General features: G+C 45.8%; 1 protein-coding gene and 2 pseudogenes across 1 annotated transcript; all 3 read left to right on the top strand.

Annotated features, from left to right (window-relative positions):
- The window catches only part of LOC120604936 (retinol dehydrogenase 16-like), a 28,521-nt pseudogene extending 26,410 nt beyond the window's left edge, over positions 1-2,111 (top strand).
- Positions 2,112-3,259: 1,148 nt separating this feature from the next.
- On the top strand, positions 3,260-5,814 carry LOC120604852 (retinol dehydrogenase 16-like; annotated as a pseudogene).
- Positions 5,815-8,094: 2,280 nt separating this feature from the next.
- Positions 8,095-19,199, top strand: LOC120604935 (short-chain dehydrogenase/reductase family 9C member 7). The gene is made up of 4 exons (XM_039865740.1): positions 8,095-8,395; positions 11,531-11,789; positions 12,396-12,559; positions 18,911-19,199. Exons 1-4 carry the CDS (start codon positions 8,095-8,097, stop codon positions 19,126-19,128), a joined length of 942 nt encoding a protein of 313 aa, XP_039721674.1. The 3' UTR covers positions 19,129-19,199.
- Positions 19,200-21,120: the final 1,921 nt, after the last annotated feature.

The following is a 21,120-nucleotide window of genomic DNA, read 5'->3' as shown; positions in this document are numbered from 1 at the left end:
GGGGCTGGTGAATAACGCTGGCATCTCTGTGTCCACAGCACTCAATGAGTGGCTGACCAAACAGAATTTTGTGAAGATACTTGACATGAACCTGTTGGGGGTAAGTAAGGTGACCCTGAATCTGCTGCCCATCGTGAGGAAGGCGAGGGGCCATTGTGGTCAAAGTCTCCAGTGTCATTGAGCATTTTTGGTGGAGGCTATTGCATCTCCAAGTATAGAGATGATTTCTGGAGCTTCCAGGTTGAGCATTTTTGGTGGGGGCTATTGCATCTCCAAGTATAGACTCGAGGCCTCCTCTGATTCCCTCAGGTATTGGACTAGAACAGAGACTCTCCCTCTGTCCTCCTGCTTCTGTACTTCTGGAGGAGCCTTTTTCAGGCGGTTCATTTCACACGTCCTCAGAGGCTCTTCCTTCAAGATCCCTGTCTGGGAAGGACCTTTTTTGTTCTAGATGTTGACTTGGGCCCCACACAGTAGAGTTTTACTAACCCTGTCCCTGCCCACAGTCAGAAAGCTTCTGAGGCAGAATTGGAACTGATATTATTCAGCTGCTCAGCCCATTCACATACATAACTGCTATGATAATTAGGTTCTTGGGGAGTCCTGTTGGCAGTGTAACCCCAGGGAAGCACTTTATTCAGGGCAGCTTCTTCATCCTTCAGCAGTAGAGTCTCCACTGGCTGGAGAGTGGAGGATGGCTATGATGTGGGGGAGCTGAGAACTCAGACTAAGAGATGCTCCTTAGAGAACAGATGTCCCGGGGGTTGACTTTGGTGGGAGAGAAGAGGGAGGGGATTGAGGAATATGGGAAAGATAAAATGGTCACAGCCTAGTGATCCATTAAGTGTGACGAAAATACGAAGAGATAGCATTTCAGTGGCGTCTTGCAGCACAACTGGTAAGATTTAAGCTATAAGCAAATATATGCGAAATATTTGGAAAAATACTCAAGCTCTATAGAGAGGGAATTCCATTATATAAGTTTTAAGTTTTCTCCCCTTGGCTGCTGCACTTCACAACTCCCTGACTTTTAAGCTTATCCCACTGCAAACCTATGTTGGTATTATATTGTGTGTGTGTGTGTGTGTGTGTGTGTGTGTGTGTGTGTGTGTGTGTGTGTGTGTGTGTTGCTTTGTTCAGCAAGATTCTGATGTCCTTGCCCCTCTGACTGTATGCCTTGCAGGAGGGAGTTCTTCTACTTTGGGGTGAAGGTGGCCATCATCAAGCCAGGTTACTTCAAGACTGCTATGACCAGTATTGACATGATTTCTGGAGCTTCCAGGAGGCATGGGATTGGGCCAGCCCAGAAGTTAAGGAGTCCTATGGGGAGCAGTTTCCAGCATCCAGTGAGTGAGTTGTGGACCATGGGGAGAGAAGCAAACCATTTTCAGGAAGCCTGGCTTCACCATTAGAACTTTGTATAGTTTCAGGTCCATCCTCCTGGCTGGCTCCCCCACACAGAACATTTATTTCCATTCCCTTGGTCCCATGTGATCAACTGGTAACCTAAGGAAAGGATCCAGGCTCGTTAGACCTGACATTACTGCCTCCTTTCAACCCCTGGTTATGTTGGGGAAGAAACTGAAGCCAGAGAGAAAAGACACCTATGGACTGAGAGCAAGCTGGCATTAGAACAGCTGGTTTGCAGGTCTTAGATTTCTGGAGTTTATAGAGACCTTTAGTTTACGTGTTCTGGATATTCCCAGGAATAGAGTCACAGGTGGTTAGTGTGAAATTGTTGTTCCTGGGATAGTAGTTGGGGCACTCTCTAAGAAATTTGAATGGTTTTAATTTAGGGGAGTCAGGAATTCTGCAAACTCATTCCATAAGTTAAACTTATTATAGGAGTGGTTGGAGGTGGGAATATATCTGGATACTTCCTCATTCTGGACAGGCATACAATCATTTGGATAATTGGAGAAACAGTGCACACAACATATGGTCTTGGTGATGGACTCATGGAACATGCCCTGACTGCTTGCCATCCCTGTACCCAATACTCACCTGGCTGGTACGCCAAGCTCATCTACCTCCCCATGAACTACATGACCACCTTCCTGATGGACACTGTGATATACTGGGTTACTCCACAGACTACCAAGGCCCTGTGACCCAAGACTGGGGTTCATGGTAGGGCAGAGCTGGATACTGTGTGAGGAAGGGGATGCAGCACCAGGAGAGGAATATAGTGGAGTTTGGTCACATTCTCAGTAATGTTATTTAAGTAAAATTAAATAATTAAATCAAAGAATATGCATTTCTTTAAGGCCAGGGAAGTTTTCTGAGCAGAGGAGGGACTAATATTGCAGTCCTTGTTCTCTGTCCAATATTTTCAGGATCCAACTCTGTCCCCCTGCCCCTCTCCCACTCCCTCCCACCACCTCAACTCACCTAAATCCCTGTACCTGCTGACTTGAGGTCTATGGGTCTGTTCCACAATTCTTGTGGTGTCTTTTTTCCCTGTCTCCCTCAGAATTTTCCTGAAAGCTGAGTGGGCTGGAGACCTAGGGGGATGGGCAAGGGTGGCCTTTTAGGAGGTTGAAAGGAGAGGGTGACACTCCTGGGGTCAAGAGTACAGCCCACGCTAGGGTGTGGCATGAGACCTTCTCACCTCCTCCCAAAGTCTGTCCTGGGCATTCAGTCCAGGATGAACTTTGAAATTTCCCAGCCTAGAGAGTGACCTTGGCTTCCTTAGCAGATATTGCCTTGGAATTGTTGCAGGTTGTTTCAACACTTGTCCCTGATGTCTAATACAAGCCTGTTCTCTAATACCCTAATCCTGGGATTTCAAGTGTGTCTTCCCCAACCAGGGTATGGAAAGTAATTATTCATGTTCTTTTTCTTATTTTTTTTCCTTTTCCTTTCTCTTTTCTAGTTTTCTCTTTATTTCTATCTTACTTATTTCTCTCTACCTGTCTCTGTCTCTCTCCTGTGAGATATTGTTGAAGGGTATTCTATATCTCAAACTCTGAGCATGCGCTTAGCAAAAATGGGTTTATTGCCTACTGTGTGCCAGGCACTGAGGAGCAGAAAAATGACAAGGACCATTCCTGCCATCCGGTAGCTCAAAGTTTGCAAACCCTGACGCCCTGCAGCCACCACATCCTTATTTCTTCTCCTACACTCTTTTTTCTTATACCATGTAGCACATTGTTATTGACACAATAAATAACCTTAATAGGAATGTGAATTGGAACCACGGCTGTGTCCTCACTGCACGGTCACAGAGCAGTGTCGCTTCCTCTCCCCTTGTTACCTGATGTCTCCTGTGTGCCCAGGACTCGGCCTGGTGAATAATGCTGGCATCTCTGTGCCCGCGGCACCCAATAAGTGGCTGACCAAACAGGATTTTGTGAAGATATTGATGTGAACCTGTTGGGGGCGATTGAGGTGACCCTGAGTCCACTGCCCCTCGTGAGGAAGGTGAGGGGCTGTGTGGTAAACGTCTCCAGTGTCATGGGCAGTTTGAGCATTTTCGGTGGGGGCTATTGCATCTCTAAATAGGGACTCGAGGCTTCCTCTGATTCCCGCAGGTATTGGACTGGGACAGAGACCCTCCCTTTTCCAGGCAGTTCATTTCACATAGCCTCAGAGGCTCTTCCTTCCAGATCCCTCTCTCTTGCTTTGTGCCGGGCATTCACTAGGAGGCACTTTTTCATCTTTTTGGGTGTCAGGATGGACCCTAGGTCAACAAAGTTTGATTCACCCTCTCCTTGTCCTAGAGGAGGGCCCACCATCAGAAAGCGTCTGAGGCAGAATTGGAGCCGGGTCACTTGGCTACAGAGCCCATGTCCTTAACTCCTACAGTATTCAGCTTCAGATTGCTGTTGAGCTGAGTGTAGATCATTTGACTCAATTCTACAGATACTTCTGAGCACTTCTGTGAGTGCACAATTAATGTGTCTGAGGATAACAAGATTTGATCCCTGACAGCTGAGAAAGGGACAACACATTTAGAAATTATGTGGCCATGGTTTGTGATGGTTGTGACCATGTTAGCCATGGTGGCCATGGTAGCCAGTGGAATGAGGGGAGGATCCTGGAGAGGGATCTGAGCTGAGGATTGAAGAACTGAACCTAGCAACCTGGCAGCATGGCAGAGTAGGATGGGCAGGCTCCCTGGATGTGAGAATGACGTCAGCCCAGGCCTGGGTGAATAATAATTGACTGTCTATGAAGCAGGGTCCTCCATGGATAAACAACTAGGCTTGGCCTGGCAAGAGGATGCTAGAAAGGTGGACATAGTGGGCTCACAGAGGAATGTGGGCCCTGGACAGGCTGACGGTGGCAGATCTCTGCAGAAAAGATTAAATCAGGGGAGCTACTTTGTCAAATCAGCCTCTAGAGAACCCACTGGGAAGGTCAAGGATGGCTCTGAATGTGGGGCAGCTGAGACCACAAGCAGAGTGATGCTCCGTAGAGGATAGATGACTAGAGAGTTGACTAGAGCAGGAGAGGGAGGGAGGCAACTGAGGAATATGTAGGAAGTAGAAAGAGCGAACTAGGGAGTGATAGGATGTAAGGTAATATATGAGGAGATAGCATTTAAATGGTGCCTCAGAGCAGACTAAGTAAGATTTAGAGCAATAAGCTCACATAAGTAAAATATATGGAGAAATATTTTAACTCTATACAGAGACTATGCCATCTTCATAATTTTTTCCCCCTAGCTGCTGCACTTCATAACTCCCAAAGCTTTCATCCTACTCAAGTCTGTTTGGGGATTGTATTGTTTTCATTTGTCTCCCAAGACCTCTGAAGTCCTTGCCTCTCTGCCTGTCTGCCTTGCAGAAGGGAGCTCTCCTACTTTGGGGTAAAGATGGCTATCTATCATCAAGCCCCGTCACTTCAAGATCAACATGAACAACCTTAAGATGTTTTCTTGGTGCTTCCAGGAAACATGGAATTGGGCCAGCCCAGAGGTCAAAAAGATCTATGAGAAAAAGTTCCTGGCATCCAGCAAGTGAGCTGTGGACCATGGGGAGAGAAGCAGACCATTTTCTAGAAGCCTGTGTTCATTATTAGAGCCTCTTATAGTCTCAGGTCTATCCTCCTGGTTGACTCACCCACACAGTGGGGGCATTAACTCCAATGCCATGGTTCCGTATGGCAAACTACTCACCTAAAGAAAGGGTTTAAGTTTGTTAGACTGGGAACCATGGTGTCATTGAAGTCCTCATTAAGCCAGAGAGGAATTATTTGAAACTTTCTTCTCAAATTAGAGCCATAAATTCGAGAGGAGAGATGGGGAAGTACATAAGGGTTCTTTCTCATTTTGAACAGACATCAAAATAACTAAAAATATTTTGAAAAAAAATACAAGTTGAATCTATTCTTGGTGATGGACTGCATGAAATGCATCTAATACTCTCTTGCCTGGGAAGTGAAGTTCATCTACCTCCCCCTGAGCTATGTGCCCACCTTTCTGGCAGATGCTGTGGTCTGCTGGAGCTCACCCCACAGCCCTGTGACTCAAGACTGGGGTATGCTGGGGTCTAGCTGGGGTGCTATGTGAGAGTTGATGCTTCATGGGGAGGAAAATAGGGTGGAAGGACTGAGTTCTCCAGTCTCTAGTGTCATGTAACTTACTCTCCTCACCTCTGCTTCAGGCATCTCCCAAGACTCTGGGAATAATAGGAGAGAAAACCGTGGCCCCGAATCCACACTTTTGGGAAAGTGTGAACACTGGGAGGGGTCTCAGCCCCATTTGCTCTGCCTCTGTTTACCTTCTCAGAGTGTGACTTGGCCCTGGTCAGTCTCTCCCTCCCACAGGATGGAAATGGCCTGGAGGAGGTGAAGGCCCCTCTCCAATGAAAATACTGTGGACAGAGGTGGAGGCATGGAAGGCAACCACCAGGCTGACTCATCAGCCTCAGGCACCGACTCAGCAAGGAGGCCCGTCATCTGAGAGTGGGCAGCATTCCCAGCCCTAGGAAAATAGCCTTCTATGTGGTTCTGTAGCCCTCCAAGCCTTTATGGCTCAAATTTTGTAATGTTGGGAGTTCGAGCCCAGAAGAGCATTGCCTTGGCCAGCGGTCCACAGAGAAGCTCATGAGATGGTGAGTCAGGCTCGGATCTGTGTTGGGGCAGTTCCAAGTCATCCTTTTCCAGATCCAGAGTCAACCCCTGGATCTCACCTGTCTTCTCAAGAACTGGATTACTCCTGAGCCTGCTCAGCCCTCAAGTGACATTGTCTGACATCTCCCAACCAAGACTTCTCTGTTTAGTCATCCAAGAGGCCGAGTTGGGAAACATCTCCTAGATCCAGTGTAGGAGATGGTGTGCGTTGGAGTGGTTATGAAGTAGGTGAGGTTAGCTGCCATCACGTCCTATACAGGCTTTGGGTTTGCTCCCACTACCCTTGGTATAGAATGGCCAAGCTCTATGGCCTTTTCCAAGGTGACATCTGCTTTATTTGATTCTAGAGCTGACCAACTTTGGTAGATAGTAGAGCATAGAGATGTATTCTTGTCCCTTCACTCTCTAGACAGGGAAGGTGTGGGCAGTTGGCCCTGGGTCTCTGGGGATAAGCTGGTGACCAGGCACAACATGAAGAAAGGTGACCCCAGTGGTTTATCCATGAACCACTGTAGACTCCAGCATCATTCTATCTCTGCATCTTATGTAATCCTGGGTGTGGCTCCTCTTTACTCACACCTGTCTCACATCCTTATTTCCTTATCTTTGCCAGTTTCCCTCTTACCTTTCTGTGAGTTCTTTGCCCCATTTCCTGGAATCTCTCCCTTCTCTCCAAGTCCTGACTCTGAGAAGTTTCCAAGTTTCTGGCTCCAGTCCTCTGCTCCTCCCATATGCCATCCCCTCTTGGAGCCAAGGACTCAGCCCCAGCCCCTTTCTGCAGCTGCTCAGGAAACTCGTGACCCATCCTCATCATCTGCCTGGACCTCATCTCATTGATATTCATATCAGAAGTCTCTTCTCCTGCCTTCCTTCCCTATACTTAAAGTGTCCTGGCTCCTGACTTCTCTTGCCACCTGTGGTTCTACCTGTTTTCAGCCCCATACCTTAGTTTCACTTTGACTCTTGGCCTCCCTCCTCTCTGCACGTCCAGTTGGCCACTGTGCCAGTTGACTTCATAATCCCTTCCTACCACTGTCATCACACCCCCTTCAGGCTCCTCAGCTCACCAAACCAAAGGACAATTCCCAGTGGGGGACCTGCCCCAGGGTTGTCGATATGTCCCCAGTCCTTGACTCCCTACATTTGCCTGGCCACAGGGTGAGTAGAGAGCTAGGCTTCCTTAGAGTGTACTGGGGGCTCCCCATCGGTGGCCTGAGGATCATTTCCCAAGGACCCAGACCCTGAGTCCCTTAGTCTTTCTGCTTTCTGGGAGTTGGGGCCTCACATCACCAGCTTCCCTTACAGAAGGGTCCTGCTGCCTCTGGCCTTAGGACAATGGAGGCATATCTACTCTGGGACAAATGCTTTGTTTTTCATCATCTCAGAATGAAAACTCACTTAAGGGCAGAGAATTCCAAAGGGCTAATAACCTCAAATTCATCTCTCTGGGGGTTTGGAGGGCAAAAAAAAATTTTATTTTATTTTTTACATTAATGAATTTTTCTGAATTTTTTCTCTCAAAATAAAAGTTAATTTTATTTACATGTCTACATTTATGACAAACGATTTTGATCCCTGCCTGGACCAGAGGTGGAATATTTCCAGGAGGGCTCTGTGGGCTGACTCCCCCTTTCTCATTTACTCTGCTCAGATCACCCAAGTGAGCCCCTTCTTAGCACCAACATGACCACTGGGGTCTTTCCCATCCTTGGCACCTGCACTCATCAGGGCTGGGGGAGAGAGAGAGAGGCAGCTGCCAGAGCTGTCTGAGGTGACAAGGCTTCAGGTTAGACTTGAATTTCTTGCATCTGGGCTAATTGGTGTGGTGATGTATCCACCTATAAAAATTATAGGGTGGCTCACTCAGGGGCTCTGTGTCTGTTGCCAGCAGTGGAAGGGAGGAGAGCTCTTCTTCTCAGCGGGTTCCAGCAGACTGCCAGTTGGGGCTCAGAGGACCAGCCTCTCCCACTGCCTCCTGAGCCCGATCCTTCTCGGCCATCATCTCCTCCCTGCCCTATGGCTGCTATCACGGACCTCTCCTTTATGTACCGCTGGTTCAAGAACTGCAATCTTGTCCGCAACCTCTCAGACAAGTATGTCTTCATCACAGGCTGTGACTCGGGCTTCGGGAACGTACTGGCCAGGCAGCTGGTTGATAGGGGTATGCGGGTGCTGGCTGCTTGCTTCTCTGAGGAGGGGGCCCAGAAGCTTCAGCAAGATACTTCCTACCGGCTGCAGACCATCCTACTGGATGTCACCAAGACTGAGAGCATCCGAGCAGTGGCCCAGTGGGTGAGGAACCAAGTAGGCGAGCAAGGTGGGGTAAATTGCATTCTTTGGCTTTCTCAGTTTATTCTTCTTTTTCTTTCTTTCTTCCACAGTTATCAGGGACAGTTATTAGGGACGCAGTTGGTTGCATGGGGTAGCAGAAGTGATAAAGAGAAAGGAGATGAGGTTTTGGCTCAATGGGACTGGAAGCCCTTGCATGGTTTGATCTGTCCACATAAAGGGGTGATTTCCCAAGGAAGATTTTCCTCCCAGAAATTCAGAGGAATGGAGGCAGGTTGCCAAAGGGGTGGGAGAGAGAAGATGTATTCTGTATGTCCAAACCTCTAAAGAAGGAGTTGCCTCTCTGGGCTTCAGTGGTCCTGATCATCAGATGCTCCTATAGAAATGTGAGCGCATTTCTTGTCAGGATCAGGCTTGCGGGGAAAGGGGACGGGAACATGGGGTTGGACTCCCTGAGTGGGAACATTTGTTCTCCTTGGTAGTGTCAGGTTAGAAGGCTGGGGAGAGAAATCTGTCCTTTTCCTCACATCATGTTGGATATCGCATTGACCTCAAGGTAAATGCCCATGTCAGAGTGGCTGCTCCTATTGTGAAAGAAGGCTGTGGGCTGGGGCTGGACCAGAAATGTGTGGGAACCTGCCCAGGGAGCTTCCTGCATGCAGGGTGTGGGCCCAGGAATGGGAGGAGCAAGATGGCTCTGTCATAGAAGCAGCAGCCTAGGGGAAGTCCTGACTCCTAAGGAAACTAGTCTGGGGTCCATGCATGCAGGTAGGGAGAGCCCTGGGGACTAGGAGGGGCCAGGCAGTAACTTCCTGCTTTATTTTTTTCCTTCACATTTACCACTATCCAATACAGTTTATTTATTTTTCTTCTTTATTGTCCATTTCCCCTTCTAGAATAAAGCTTCCTAGGGGACAAGACGTTTTTGTCTCTTATTTACTGCATATCTTTAGTACTTAGAACAATGTCCAACATCTAGTAAGGTGCCAAATATTTGTTAGATGACCTAAGTAATGAATATTTCAGCAACAGTGAGTATCCTTTTTCAACAAGCTGCCTCACTCAGTGCCCTGGATTTAGCCCTGAGCCACTGTATTAATGATTCACTGGGTAGATTAGTTTCCTGTTGTTGCTGTAATAAATAAATACAGACTTAGTGACTAAAACAACACAAATTTATTATCTGGTAGTTCTGGAGGTCAGAAGTCCAAAATGGGTCTCATTGGGCTAAAATCAAGGTGTCAACAGAATTCCTTCTGGAGGTCCTAGGGGAGAATCCATTTCATTGCCTTTTCCAGCTTCTAGAGGCTGCCTACATTCCTTGGTTCATGACTCTTTTCTTCTATCTTCCAGGCTAGCAGAGTTGGGCTGTCTTTTGCACACTGCCATCTCTCTGGTTCTCTGTCTTCTGCCTTCCTCTTCCATTTAGAAGGACCCTTATCATTATATTGGTCTTGCTAGGCTAATCCAGGATAATCTCTCTATTTTTAAAGTCAGTCGATTAGCAATTTGAATTTCACCTGCTACCTTAATTCCCCTTTTCCATGTAATCTACCATATTCAAAAGTTCCAAGGATTAATAAAAAGCACTGGGAAGTTGGGGGAAGGGGTTCGAGCATGCTTTCTTACTACCCCTGAGAGTCTCTGGACATGACAGGTTGACCTTATGGCTGCTTGCACTGCTCTGACACTTCTCCAGTTGCTTTTTGCAGAAAAAAAATTAAGATTGCCCTGGATCCCCAGTAGGCAGAGCCATTTACCAGGGATGGTCAGAGGGATCAGCGAGTGTGTGTTCCTTCTCCCCAGGCAAACATCGCTTGGGTTTTATAGTTTCGAGGTCTCAGGAGCTTCATTTCCTCCTCTGTAAGACAAGAGAGTCCCCTCCAGCTAGAAAGATTCTGAGTCCTGCCAGTCAGTTGGTCTCCTGGGATCTCTCTAACTGGAGGAAGGCAGGAAGATGTGGTGGGAGCATGGCTTTTGTGTGGACCCCGGGCCCGAGGGAAAAAGTGGACCATGGCTGGTGTTTAAATCCAGACTTCCCCTCAAGAGAGAGTGGAAAGTGTGCCCAGAGGAATATCTCGAGCTGCAGAGGCCGAGGTCAGGGGTGGCATGGGGAAGGGGAAAGGAAAGAACCAGGCCAGTGGAGCTCATGGGATCTCTCAATGAAAGAGCTGAAAAGTGTCCTTGGAGATCATGTAGAGGCTTTTAGCCTCAAATATCCTCCCCAAAGTGGAACTTTACTTGGAAGCTCAATATGTAAAACAAATGAAAGTTGAGCTTCTCCTACATCTCCCTCCCTTAGCAGGTTCTGGGGTTCAGCCTGGAAAGCTTTCAGAATTGCAAACCACAGGCTGGAAACAGCTGTTCTAGTCCAGTCAACAAAAAACCTGAGGCCCTGAGAGAGAAAGTGACTTGACTAAGCCTGGAAGTAGAACCAGCCCTAGAACTTGAGCTCTTTCAGCTTGGGTCCCTGCAGAGTTGAATGACAATACTTAGCATTATCTCTCTCCAATTATACCAACTCAATTTAATTATCTCAGAGAGCCCTTTTCACATTTTCCCATAATTATTTTATTTAAATATTTCATGTATTTATGTATAAACGTTATTTATTTCTTCTCTGGTTTGTGAGCTCCTTTAGTGATAAGATCCTGTCTTGTTTACTGTATGTCTCTAGTAACTTCTGTAACTGACAGATAACGGATGAGTGAATGAATGAATAGATGTGTGAATGGATGACTAAATGGAGTGATTTTGGTAACATGTGTAATAGAGTTAGTTTTTTATACTTAGGCAAACACAGAGGGGGAAGCATAATGGGGGAAGGAACTCAAATATTTATTCATTGATATGAAAATGTTATCTTTTTTTCTCAGGGCTAATAGCTTAGATTCTATTAGCTAGAACCTGGATTGTTAGCTGGTATAGGGCCCAGCTAGCTGGCAGACTGTGTGAAACAGAAAAAGTGTCCCTTTAGGGAAAGCTAATTAGCAAAAGGCACACCTTCCTTCAGGCTGTCATAACGCCCCGCCCCAGGCCCCAGCCTTCTGCACCTGCTCAGTCATTCTCGGCAGCCCTGAGCTGGTGGGTAGTAGACCCTGGTTCTTTTCCAGAGACACCGCTGATTTCTGTGTGGTTCTCTCTTCCTGTATCTTGCCCCCAGGCCTCTGGGCCCTAGTGAACAATGCTGGTGTGGGCGTGCCCAGCGGTCCCAATGAATGGCTGACCAAGGAAGACTTCGTGAAGGTGATCAATGTGAACCTGGTGGGACTGATCGAAGTGACTCTCCACATGCTGCCCATGGTCAAGAAAGCCCGTGGTAGGGTTGTCAACATGTCCAGCTCTGGTGGTCGTGTAGCTGCCATTGGTGGTGGTTACTGTGTCTCCAAGTTTGGTGTCGAGGCCTTCTCTGACAGCATCAGGTGACTGGGCCCTGTTGCCAAACCACTCTGGGTGGGAATCCTGGGGTGTCACCCCAGGAAGAAAAAGCTGGGGGCAGGGACTTCTGAAGGGAGGAAGATAAAACAGTAGCAGGAATAATGCTAGCCCTCAGGGGGCCTTTCCCAAGGTCAAAGAGAAAGGATGAGGAGAGGTGGGTGGTGATAGGAGATTATCTTCCTGCTCTTTTGAGCTGTCCCAGAATAAGCAAAACCCCCTTTGGGCCTGTGGGAGTAGGACAGATTGTCCCCAAAACAGACAGAGAGGCCTGGGGGCAGATGTGCTTGCGGAAGAATGCAAGCTTTGCTTTGAACCCCTCACTCCTTTTGCCATGTGAGTGTTGGGTATGGAGCTGAGTGGGAGGGATCCAGTGAGAGTCCTCCCACTGGGTTCGCCCAATGTGAATTGCCCAGAGACCAGGCTTGGGGTTTACTTCCATGAAAGCAAAGCCCAGCCTGGTGCAGGGGTTGGGATAGCACCTCCAGGTTCCTGGGGGGAGATCAGCCCCTTTAGAGGTGTCAGAGGGGACTTTCCCTGAAGATCCTTTGTCATCTTGGGGTCCCAGACTGAGTCCCACTTTTCTTTCCCAGGCGTGAGCTCTACTACTTTGGGGTGAAAGTCAGCATCATTGAGCCGGGGAACTATCGGACATCCATTCTGGGCAAGGAGGGCATAGAGAACCGCATGCAGAAGCTGTGGGAGCGGCTGCCTCAGGAGACCCGGGATAGCTATGGAGAGGAGTACTTTCGCATCTGTGAGTTCCTCAGGAGGGAGAGGGGTCTCTAAGAGGGACAGGGAGATCTTGGGGGTCACTGACTTGCTTTAATTTTACAGATGATGAGATGGAAGCTCAGAGGAGTTATGAACCCAAGGCTACACAGCTAGTGGCAGAGCTGAGGTTTGAGAACAGAAACCAAGTGAGCAACTGCTAGGAGTGGCAGAACCATAGCTGCTGGGGAGATGGGGGTGTTGGAGAGGTGCTGCCCAGGGATGCTGCCCACTCCTGGCACCTACTCCCCAAAACATCATTATGCTGGTGAATCAGGTGAAAATGCACTGATATAAATACAGAGAAGTTATTAAGAGCACAGCTGCTCGAGCCAAACTGCTTGGGTTTGAATCTTAGCTCTACCACTTAACAACTAGGAGACTTTGGGCATGTTACCTTGTTGCCCTATGCCTCAGTTTTCTTATCTATAAAATGCAGCTAATGATAGTGCCTACCTCATAGGGCTGCTATGAGGATTAATATCTGTGAAGTATCTTGCACACACTAAGTGCTTATTAAATCAATATAGAGGAAAAGGAGCATACAAGTATGTAAAAGGAAGAGGCTCTAGGCAGCTTTCTTCCTCGCTGAGCTAAGGGTCTCCTGATGAACCTCAGGTGTTTTTGGAGCTCAGCGGAGAGACATCATAGCTGTTTATTATACTGCCCCAAAACTTCGTGCAGTTCTTCCAGTTTGAGGGATGGATGGAACTCTAACCACTGGGGCTCAAGAGAAGAGGGTGGTGACCTGAGGAGGAACTGGCCAAAAGACCTGGTGGAGCACCTTGTGTTAAGAGACAAAAGGACAGTCTGAGGAACAGAAGTTCACTCAGATCATCTAATCTGGAAGCCAAAGTTTGGTTTCAGGAGAGGATGATTCAGAAGACTTCCTAGTTCTCTCCATTTCTCTGGCTCCAGGCACCTTAGAGTCATCTCTGTAGCTGCCTTTGTGGGGCACAGCGTCTGACCTGTCAATAGAAATCGGCTCTGGCACAATTAGCTGGCACCTCCTTGGCAGGTGTCTCACTTCTCTGGTTGTTTCTTTGTGACCTGGCCACCAGCCAAGAAAGTGGGGCTGGCATTTTGCTGGTTCGGGAGGTTCTCTTGGGCCAGAGTGAAGCAGCCAGGCTCTCAGCTCTGTTCCTGCTCCCTTTGGACCTCAATAGTCTAGTTACACATTTCTCTAACCCAGATTTGTTTTCCCCTATCTTTACTTGGCTTCCATGAAATTCCCTGAAAGGCCATTAACTGTTGCAATTAAGCTCTTAGGCTCTGGAACTAGACTGGCTGTCTGAATGCAAATATTAGCTTTCCTGCTTGCCTTGGGCAAGTTACTCAGTTTTCTCATCTGTAATGAATTACGAAAATTAAATGAGTTAATGTATATAAAGTGCCTAGAAGATTACTTGGTCGCTATTAAGAACAATTTGATTTAAAAATTTGGTTTTTATCTCCCCTTAAACTGAGCATAGCTTCTTTTTCTCCATTACACAGATACCTATAAGCTATCAGTTCTTGTATTGCAAACAGAGATTCTTAGATATTATCCAAAATCCAAAGAGATGAATTTTTTTTTTTGACATATACCCACAAACTCTGGATAGGTTAAATGTAATTACTTGATTAAATCCACGACAGGTATTTAACTGCCCGGGATGCGGGGGAGGTGTGCGTGTTTTTAGTGGCATGCTCTCCTGAACATCATACATCAACAGTGAAAAGTCAAGACACCAAAACCATGACAACCATTTATTCACTTAATACACAATTTATTGAGAGCTCACCACATGCTAGACATTGTGCAAGGCTGGAGAGTGAGAGTGGACCAAATAGCAGGGCTCACAGCTCACTGCCTGTAGCTTAAGGCCCAGTAGGGGAGACAAATCTTAGCACACGCGCGTGTGCACGTGTGCGCACGCACATACTCACACACACACACATTTAATGGCAAATGTGAATTAATGCCATGGAGAGAAACACAGGGCTATGAAAGAAGAATGGGGCTGGAAGTTGGGGCCCCAGTTTAGATTATAACATAGGAGAGGGCTTTTCTGAGTTGATTTTGGGGAAGAATAAGTTAGGCATTTCTGAAAAGTGGAAAGTGGGGATAGGCAGAGAAGTTTTTTGCAGGACGACCCTGAGGAAGGAAAGTCTTGAGGGGAACTTTAAGAATGTCAGAGGGTTGGGAGCAGCATGGGGGAGGGGCACAGGATAAATTAGAGCATCAAAGCATACTGAGGGTTCAGGATGTGATCTGATTTGTCTTTAGGAAAGACTGCTCTTGTTGCTACAGTATTCCACGCTACACTTTATGCTGGTTTAGACTAGAAGGTGGAGAAAATGGAAAGAAATTGATAGATACCAGGTATATATTAGACCTGCTAGGACTGGGAGGGAGAAGAAGCCATCATGGATGAGTGCTAGGTTTGTAGTTCAAGAAACCTGCTAGATAGAGGTATCATTTATTCATTAATTTAGGAAAAACTATTCAGAGCAGTAGTCCTTGGAGAAAGCAACCTATTAGTTCTGGACATATTAGAATTCTGTGAGGAGAAAAAAGTCCTAAGGATTTTTAAATCGGTTGGGACTTTCTTAGTGATGACAGATAATCCAACCCATAGTAAGCAGAAAAGAGATTTCTTGACACTCATGACTAAAAAGTTGAAGAAAACGGGCTTCAGGTTCACAAATGTTGTTAGGACCTGGTTTTACTCTATGTCTTGGCTCTCTTTTTTTGTCTCGGCTCCTGTTGCACAAGCTCTCTCCCCTGTGGGGGACCTCCTCAACTCTTCCCAGGGATAGTCTCTTTAGGAGCTCCCTAAAAGGCCCAAGATTCATTCTGACTTGGTGGGCCTATGATGGCAAGACTGGAGGGGAATTTCAGGCTGTAGCCAACCCTGAGCCCGTCACTGTGCCCAGGGGAATGTCAAGATCTGATTGGCTAGTCTGGGTCTTGTGCTCTGCCCAGATTGAAGGACTCAGAGTGGGAGAGGCAAGGATCCCTGGAGAAAAATCTGCAGCTATTGCTCTAAACGAGGGAATAGATGTGGGGGTTGGGGTAATAATATATATCCTCTGTGAGATCCTCCTAAAACTCTCCCTTAGCAAAGAGTCCAAATTATTTATGGGTCTGCTATGGGTCTGGGGTTGAAACACAGATTCAGCCAGTATCTGTAAACCTCACAAGGCCATTTTCTAAGTACAAAAGGCTCAATGCAGGCAGGAGTTGTGAGCCTCTGCAGCACATAAAAGAATGTGGAGAAAGGCAAAGTTCCTCTGAAAATCACCTCAAAAGCCGTTGTCATTCTTCTGAGGAATAGTAAGGATTGGATATAAAATAGCACGTGCTGATTCATCTGTTGTCGACCCCATGATTGCAGAGGAAACTTTTCAGGCAGCCATTTGACTACTTTTAGACTGAAAAATTTTCCAAATGATCGTACTCTAATTTTCACTTTGGGTTAACTAGTGTTTGTGGGAATACAGAGTTAAGACAATGCCTGTGGGAATCTAGCAGAGAAGATCAAGCAAATACACCACCACATAGGGAATTGTGCAACAATGGACATGCATACAAAACAAAGCAACGGTACAGAGTCCTAATTCTGCTGTCAGAAAAGCTTTCGTGAGGTGAAGATGGATCCTTTAGTGAGTTTGAAGAAGTTCACCGAAATGGGAAAAGATGGCAGATATTTCCCACAGAGGGAAGAGCATGAGCAGCATTTTAGAGACTGATCGCGCTGCACGCTTTGGGAGGCAGTGTGAATTCAGAGTTTAGATTACATCTGTTCCTCTCTAACTTTATTATAAAGTATAATTCCTTTCTCATGGATTATTAGGAGAATTAAACAAGAATGTAAAGTACTCAGCTCAGCCATATAAGAGATCAGCCTTAACCATCACTGTTAGTACTAGCCCGGCCTGAGAGAAGTGTGAAGGGGTCATGGTGGGGGATGAGGCTGAGAGAGATTAGGAGTCAGATCATAAAAGGCTTTGAAGGCTCCACTAAGGAATACAGCTCTTATCCTGTAGGCTTTGGAGAGCCTTTTAAATGACTCTGAAATGACCTGATCAGATCTGTGTCGCTGTTAGAAGAATGAGGGTGGAGACATAGACCAGCTAGGAGGCCAGTGCAGACACCTAGTGAAGGAATGACAAAGGCATGAGTTACAAGGCTTAGTGGTTGTGGGAAGTGTGTAACTGTGTGTGGTTGGGGGTGGGGGGTAGTGTTTCAGTGGGCAGGTGCTATGAAGACAGACTAAGGATATATTTAGGAGTGATTATACAGCATCACTGGGCACAAATTCCAGCAAGTTATGGTGGTTAAACAAATGGGCCCCTGGCCTGTGAACCCTGGGATCAGACTCGGTATCTTGGAGTGATGTTTATGCCCCAAATAGAACTATATTGGAAATGGCTACTTAATAGCAACCTAACATGGGAAAATTCCCAAAGAAGCAGCACAGAGAGTCAGGCACATGAACAAAGCACAGCATTCTTGTCCAAACAGGTCTGGAGTTGAGCCATAGCCTAGGAGGAACAGAGCCACCTGCCAGGTTTTTCTTTATCTTAACCTGCCAGGGAGACCACAAAAAATTCCCCTTTTAGTCCCCTTTCTTCCTGGGGAGGGGACTAGATCGAAAGCCCAGGACCTGTCCCTGGCAAAAGAGAAAGAAGCAGAAACTCAATTATTGGGTCTATACTAAGTGCCAAAGCCTGGTCCCTGATACTTTATGGACTTTATCTGGCATAATTATCACAAAAATACAAATGTTTCCTAGTTGTCCAAATCAAAAGCTCGTGCTCTTCCTTCCTGTTTAAGAGAGTGACGGGTTAAATGGGCACCTCTGTCCCCCTTCCCACTCCGTCTAACAGGGTGCTCAGCACAAAATAGGAGCTCAGTAAAAATTTCAGAGAACGGTGAAAGAATGTGCCTTATACAACTATACTTCTATATCTCAGGTAGCTTCATCCACCCCACTAGCTACGCAGGTCCTCCCCATCTTTCAGTGCCCAGTTCCAAAACCACCTTATCACATCAGCTCATCTCGCCCTCATCAGCCCACACTGCTTTCCCTGGCTCTGAGGGAGCACACAGAGCCCTGAGCATCTTGAACAAGTCCTTCGATACTCTCCTTCCTGCCTGAGACCTGCCAGAGGTGGACTCTGTGTCAGGCCCAAGGATGGAAAATAGAATGTTGGCTTCTCAGGACATTATCACTCCATCGACAGTCTGGCCTTAAGGCAATGTGGTTTTTTTTGGAGGACCCCAAAATATAGTTTGCCTTTTTTCATTGTAGTTGTTCTTTCTCTAGAAAACGGAAAGAGAAGTTCCTCAAAGTCAGGGTTAAGTTTACTTGAAAGTCACTGTCCTGCCCTCATCAACCACCTACCGGTGTCCTGCACAGAGGGTGAATTCCTTGCCTTCCTGGACTGTCCCCAAAGTTGGGCCTGCTTTTGCTATCTCTTTGTTTTCAAGTTTTATCCTTTGTATTGAACTCTGATTCTCAGGGACCACTTCCTCCGGAGGGCTTGGAGCTGTCATTGAAGTATGAGCCCTGGGTCACAGGTGCAGATCAGGACCCTAAGTTTATCCTCTGTTTTGTCTCCTATTTGTGTTGTGGGCTTTGGCAGACTTGGACTACTACTTGGATGCTTTGTATCCATCTCCACACCCGTGCACACGAGGCTGACCAAATATCCCTCAAGTTTGTTAGAGACTTACAAAGTGCCTGTCTATGCCTTAGATCATTTGAGCCCCGCAATGGCCTTATGATCAAGGCAAGGACAGTGTTACTACTTAATAACATTTTTTTCCCTGCATACTTTTGTAGAAAATTTGAGAACTTTAGAAAGTATGTAGGAGTGGGGAAAAAATCTTCAGCAACTAAGAATCCCACAGCCAGTCAATATTATTACTTATTTCCTTCCAAATTTTTATGCACTTACATACATTTGTTTTCTATTCAGTCCTCTTCCACTGTCTACCCTGCAACTGTTCATCTTCATTATTTTCTAGGTCAGATATTATCCTTAATTTACAGATGATGACAATTTAAGCTCAAGGTCACAGAACTGGTAAGTGGCAGAACTGAACAGTTTTTCTTGTTGTTAGTCTAATGCAATAGTAGGAATTCGATGCATAATTATTGAATTCAGGAAGAGAAATAAGATTATTTGCAGGATGTTTGTGTAAGAGACAACCTGGAGAGTGTGGTAGATCTGCCTAAAATGTCAGATCAGCAATCTGATGGAAAGGGAGCTTAGAAGAAACCAACTTTGATGAAACAAAAATAGAGGCTTTGATGATTTTTTCTCCCCCTGTACCATCAAACAGATACTGAAAAGTTAAAAAACCTGATGCAGTTGGCAGAGCCAAGGATCAGAGATGTCATCAACAGCATGGAGCATGCTATCGTTTCCCGGAGCCCTCGTATCCGCTACAACCCTGGCTTGGATGCCAAACTCCTCTACCTCCCTTTGGCTAAGTTGCCCACCCCTGTGACAGATTTCATCCTGAGCCGGTACCTTCCAAGGCCAGCAGATAGTGTCTGAGCTGGGGAAGCCCAAGGCGTGACCAGTGGAGTATAGAGGAGGGGACTGGGAGAAGGGACTGTGAAGTCACAAGAAGTGGCATCGAATATTCTGGGGCACTTTGCTTGGCTGATATTCACTGCTAGCGAATTTCTGGATAACTTCTAACAGAAGATAGGCGCTTCTTGTCACTCACTGGGACCCCACAGAACCCTGAGGTGGCCTTTGCATTTTCAAAGACCTGCAACATGGCCCTAAGAACATCTGCCGCTCAGTCAGGATGTGGCTTTTTCTGGATCTAGACAAGTCAAAGAGAGGAAAACTAACTCCTGTTGAATCATGAGCCTCCCTCAGTTATCACTGCCACTGGGAAATATTGTAGCATAATCTATCCTATAGGAGAATCTCAACCACTTTCCTATTGGGTCTCTTAATATTCATTAACCTCATTCACATAACCCAGTATTTGAAGTATGTAGTAGGGCAGACAGGGAGTACAAGATTATGTCAGACAAAAGTTTATAATATTTTCTCTCTTTAGATTTCTCTATCCATAGATGATTGGGGTCCACATGAGATACTATTCATTTATTTAATCACCATTGATTAATTCTTCAAATATTTATTGCATGCCTAGTACAATACTAGGAACTGTGTAGGTGCTGGAAAGATATAAAATGATTAAATCATGGTCTTGGTTTATTTTGTGTTTTTGTTTTTGTTTTTCAGCACAATATCTAGCAGTAGAGATAGGACAAACAATGATAGAAGAAACAGAATAGAAAATCAGATTTTTAGAGCAATGGAGGATCTTAGAGATCATCTAATTCAGTGGTTCTCAAACTCAGCTATCTATCATAATCACCTGGTTAATTAAATGTACAGATTTATAGGCCTCAATGTTAGAAAATCTGATTCAAGAGGCTTGGCATGGGGCCCTGAAATCTGTGTTTTTAACAATGACCTAAATGTTTCTGATGTACCTGGGCACTCGGGAGCTGCTGATAGTTCCATAGAAGTAACTAATGCTCAGAGAAGGATGCGACCTACCCAAAGCCCTGCCAGCATAGTGGCCAAGACTGTTCAGAGTCATAGTCTAGGGTTTTAATTATAGGAGAATACAATTCTGAAATTAGTGACATTGTCAAGTAAGTCATTGAACTAAAATTTTAAAAAAGCCTTAAACTTCTAAGCCATATGAAGTTCTATTAAAAAGATTTTTTTTTTGATCTTGAGGAATGGTCATGTAATAAAGGTCAAATGTGAATTTTTTAATGAAAATGTCTTTAATTTGTGTCTCTTCACCATCTGGCTGAACTTGAAAATAATGAAATGTAACTTAATTACATCTGAGAAAGAGCCCTTTTCCAGATAAGATAACATTCCCAGATTCAAGGGATTAGGATGTAGACATATCTTTGTGGGGGTGCATCATACAACTCACCGAGTCTGTTATTTGCAGCACTTCTTTTCTTAGCACCAAATTCTATATCAGATAAAATGCATCGAGCAGCAAGTAAAGGAAAAGCCAACTCACATTGGCTTAAACAATTACGAAAGAATTGGGGCAGGACCCGGTAGCTAAATGATGGCATCAAAGATGCAGGTTCTTTCTGCTGTTTTGCTCTGCCAGCCACAGTTTTGACTTTAATCTAAATTTAATTATCTTTATTGTTGTGGTATGACTGCCAGTGGCAACGGGAATTCTGTGCTTCCTTATTCACAATTTACAGAAGAAAGAGCCTGTCTTTCCATGGCATTAAAGATTGAAGAAGTTTCTTTCCCAGAGCTCTTACCAAGGCTCTCCTTGAATCTCATTAACTCAAACTGATTTAAGTTTGTTCGTTCCTGAACCAATCACTGACAAGGGAGTAAATTGCCATGAATTATTTCGATTAATCATGGGACAGAATGGGAATGTTGGGAAGTCAGTCATAGTTCCTACTGCCCTGGAAAATTCAAAACCCAGACTCTGTGCTAGTTATTGAGAGAAATAAATCTGGGTCAAAAATA

This window comes from Pteropus medius, unplaced genomic scaffold (genome assembly GCF_902729225.1).
Source record: "Pteropus medius unplaced genomic scaffold, Ma_sr-lr_union100, whole genome shotgun sequence".
NCBI classification, from domain to species: Eukaryota; Metazoa; Chordata; class Mammalia; order Chiroptera; family Pteropodidae; genus Pteropus; species Pteropus medius.
Note: the sequence above shows the minus strand (reverse complement) of the source record. Positions and strands in the feature narration are given on the sequence as shown.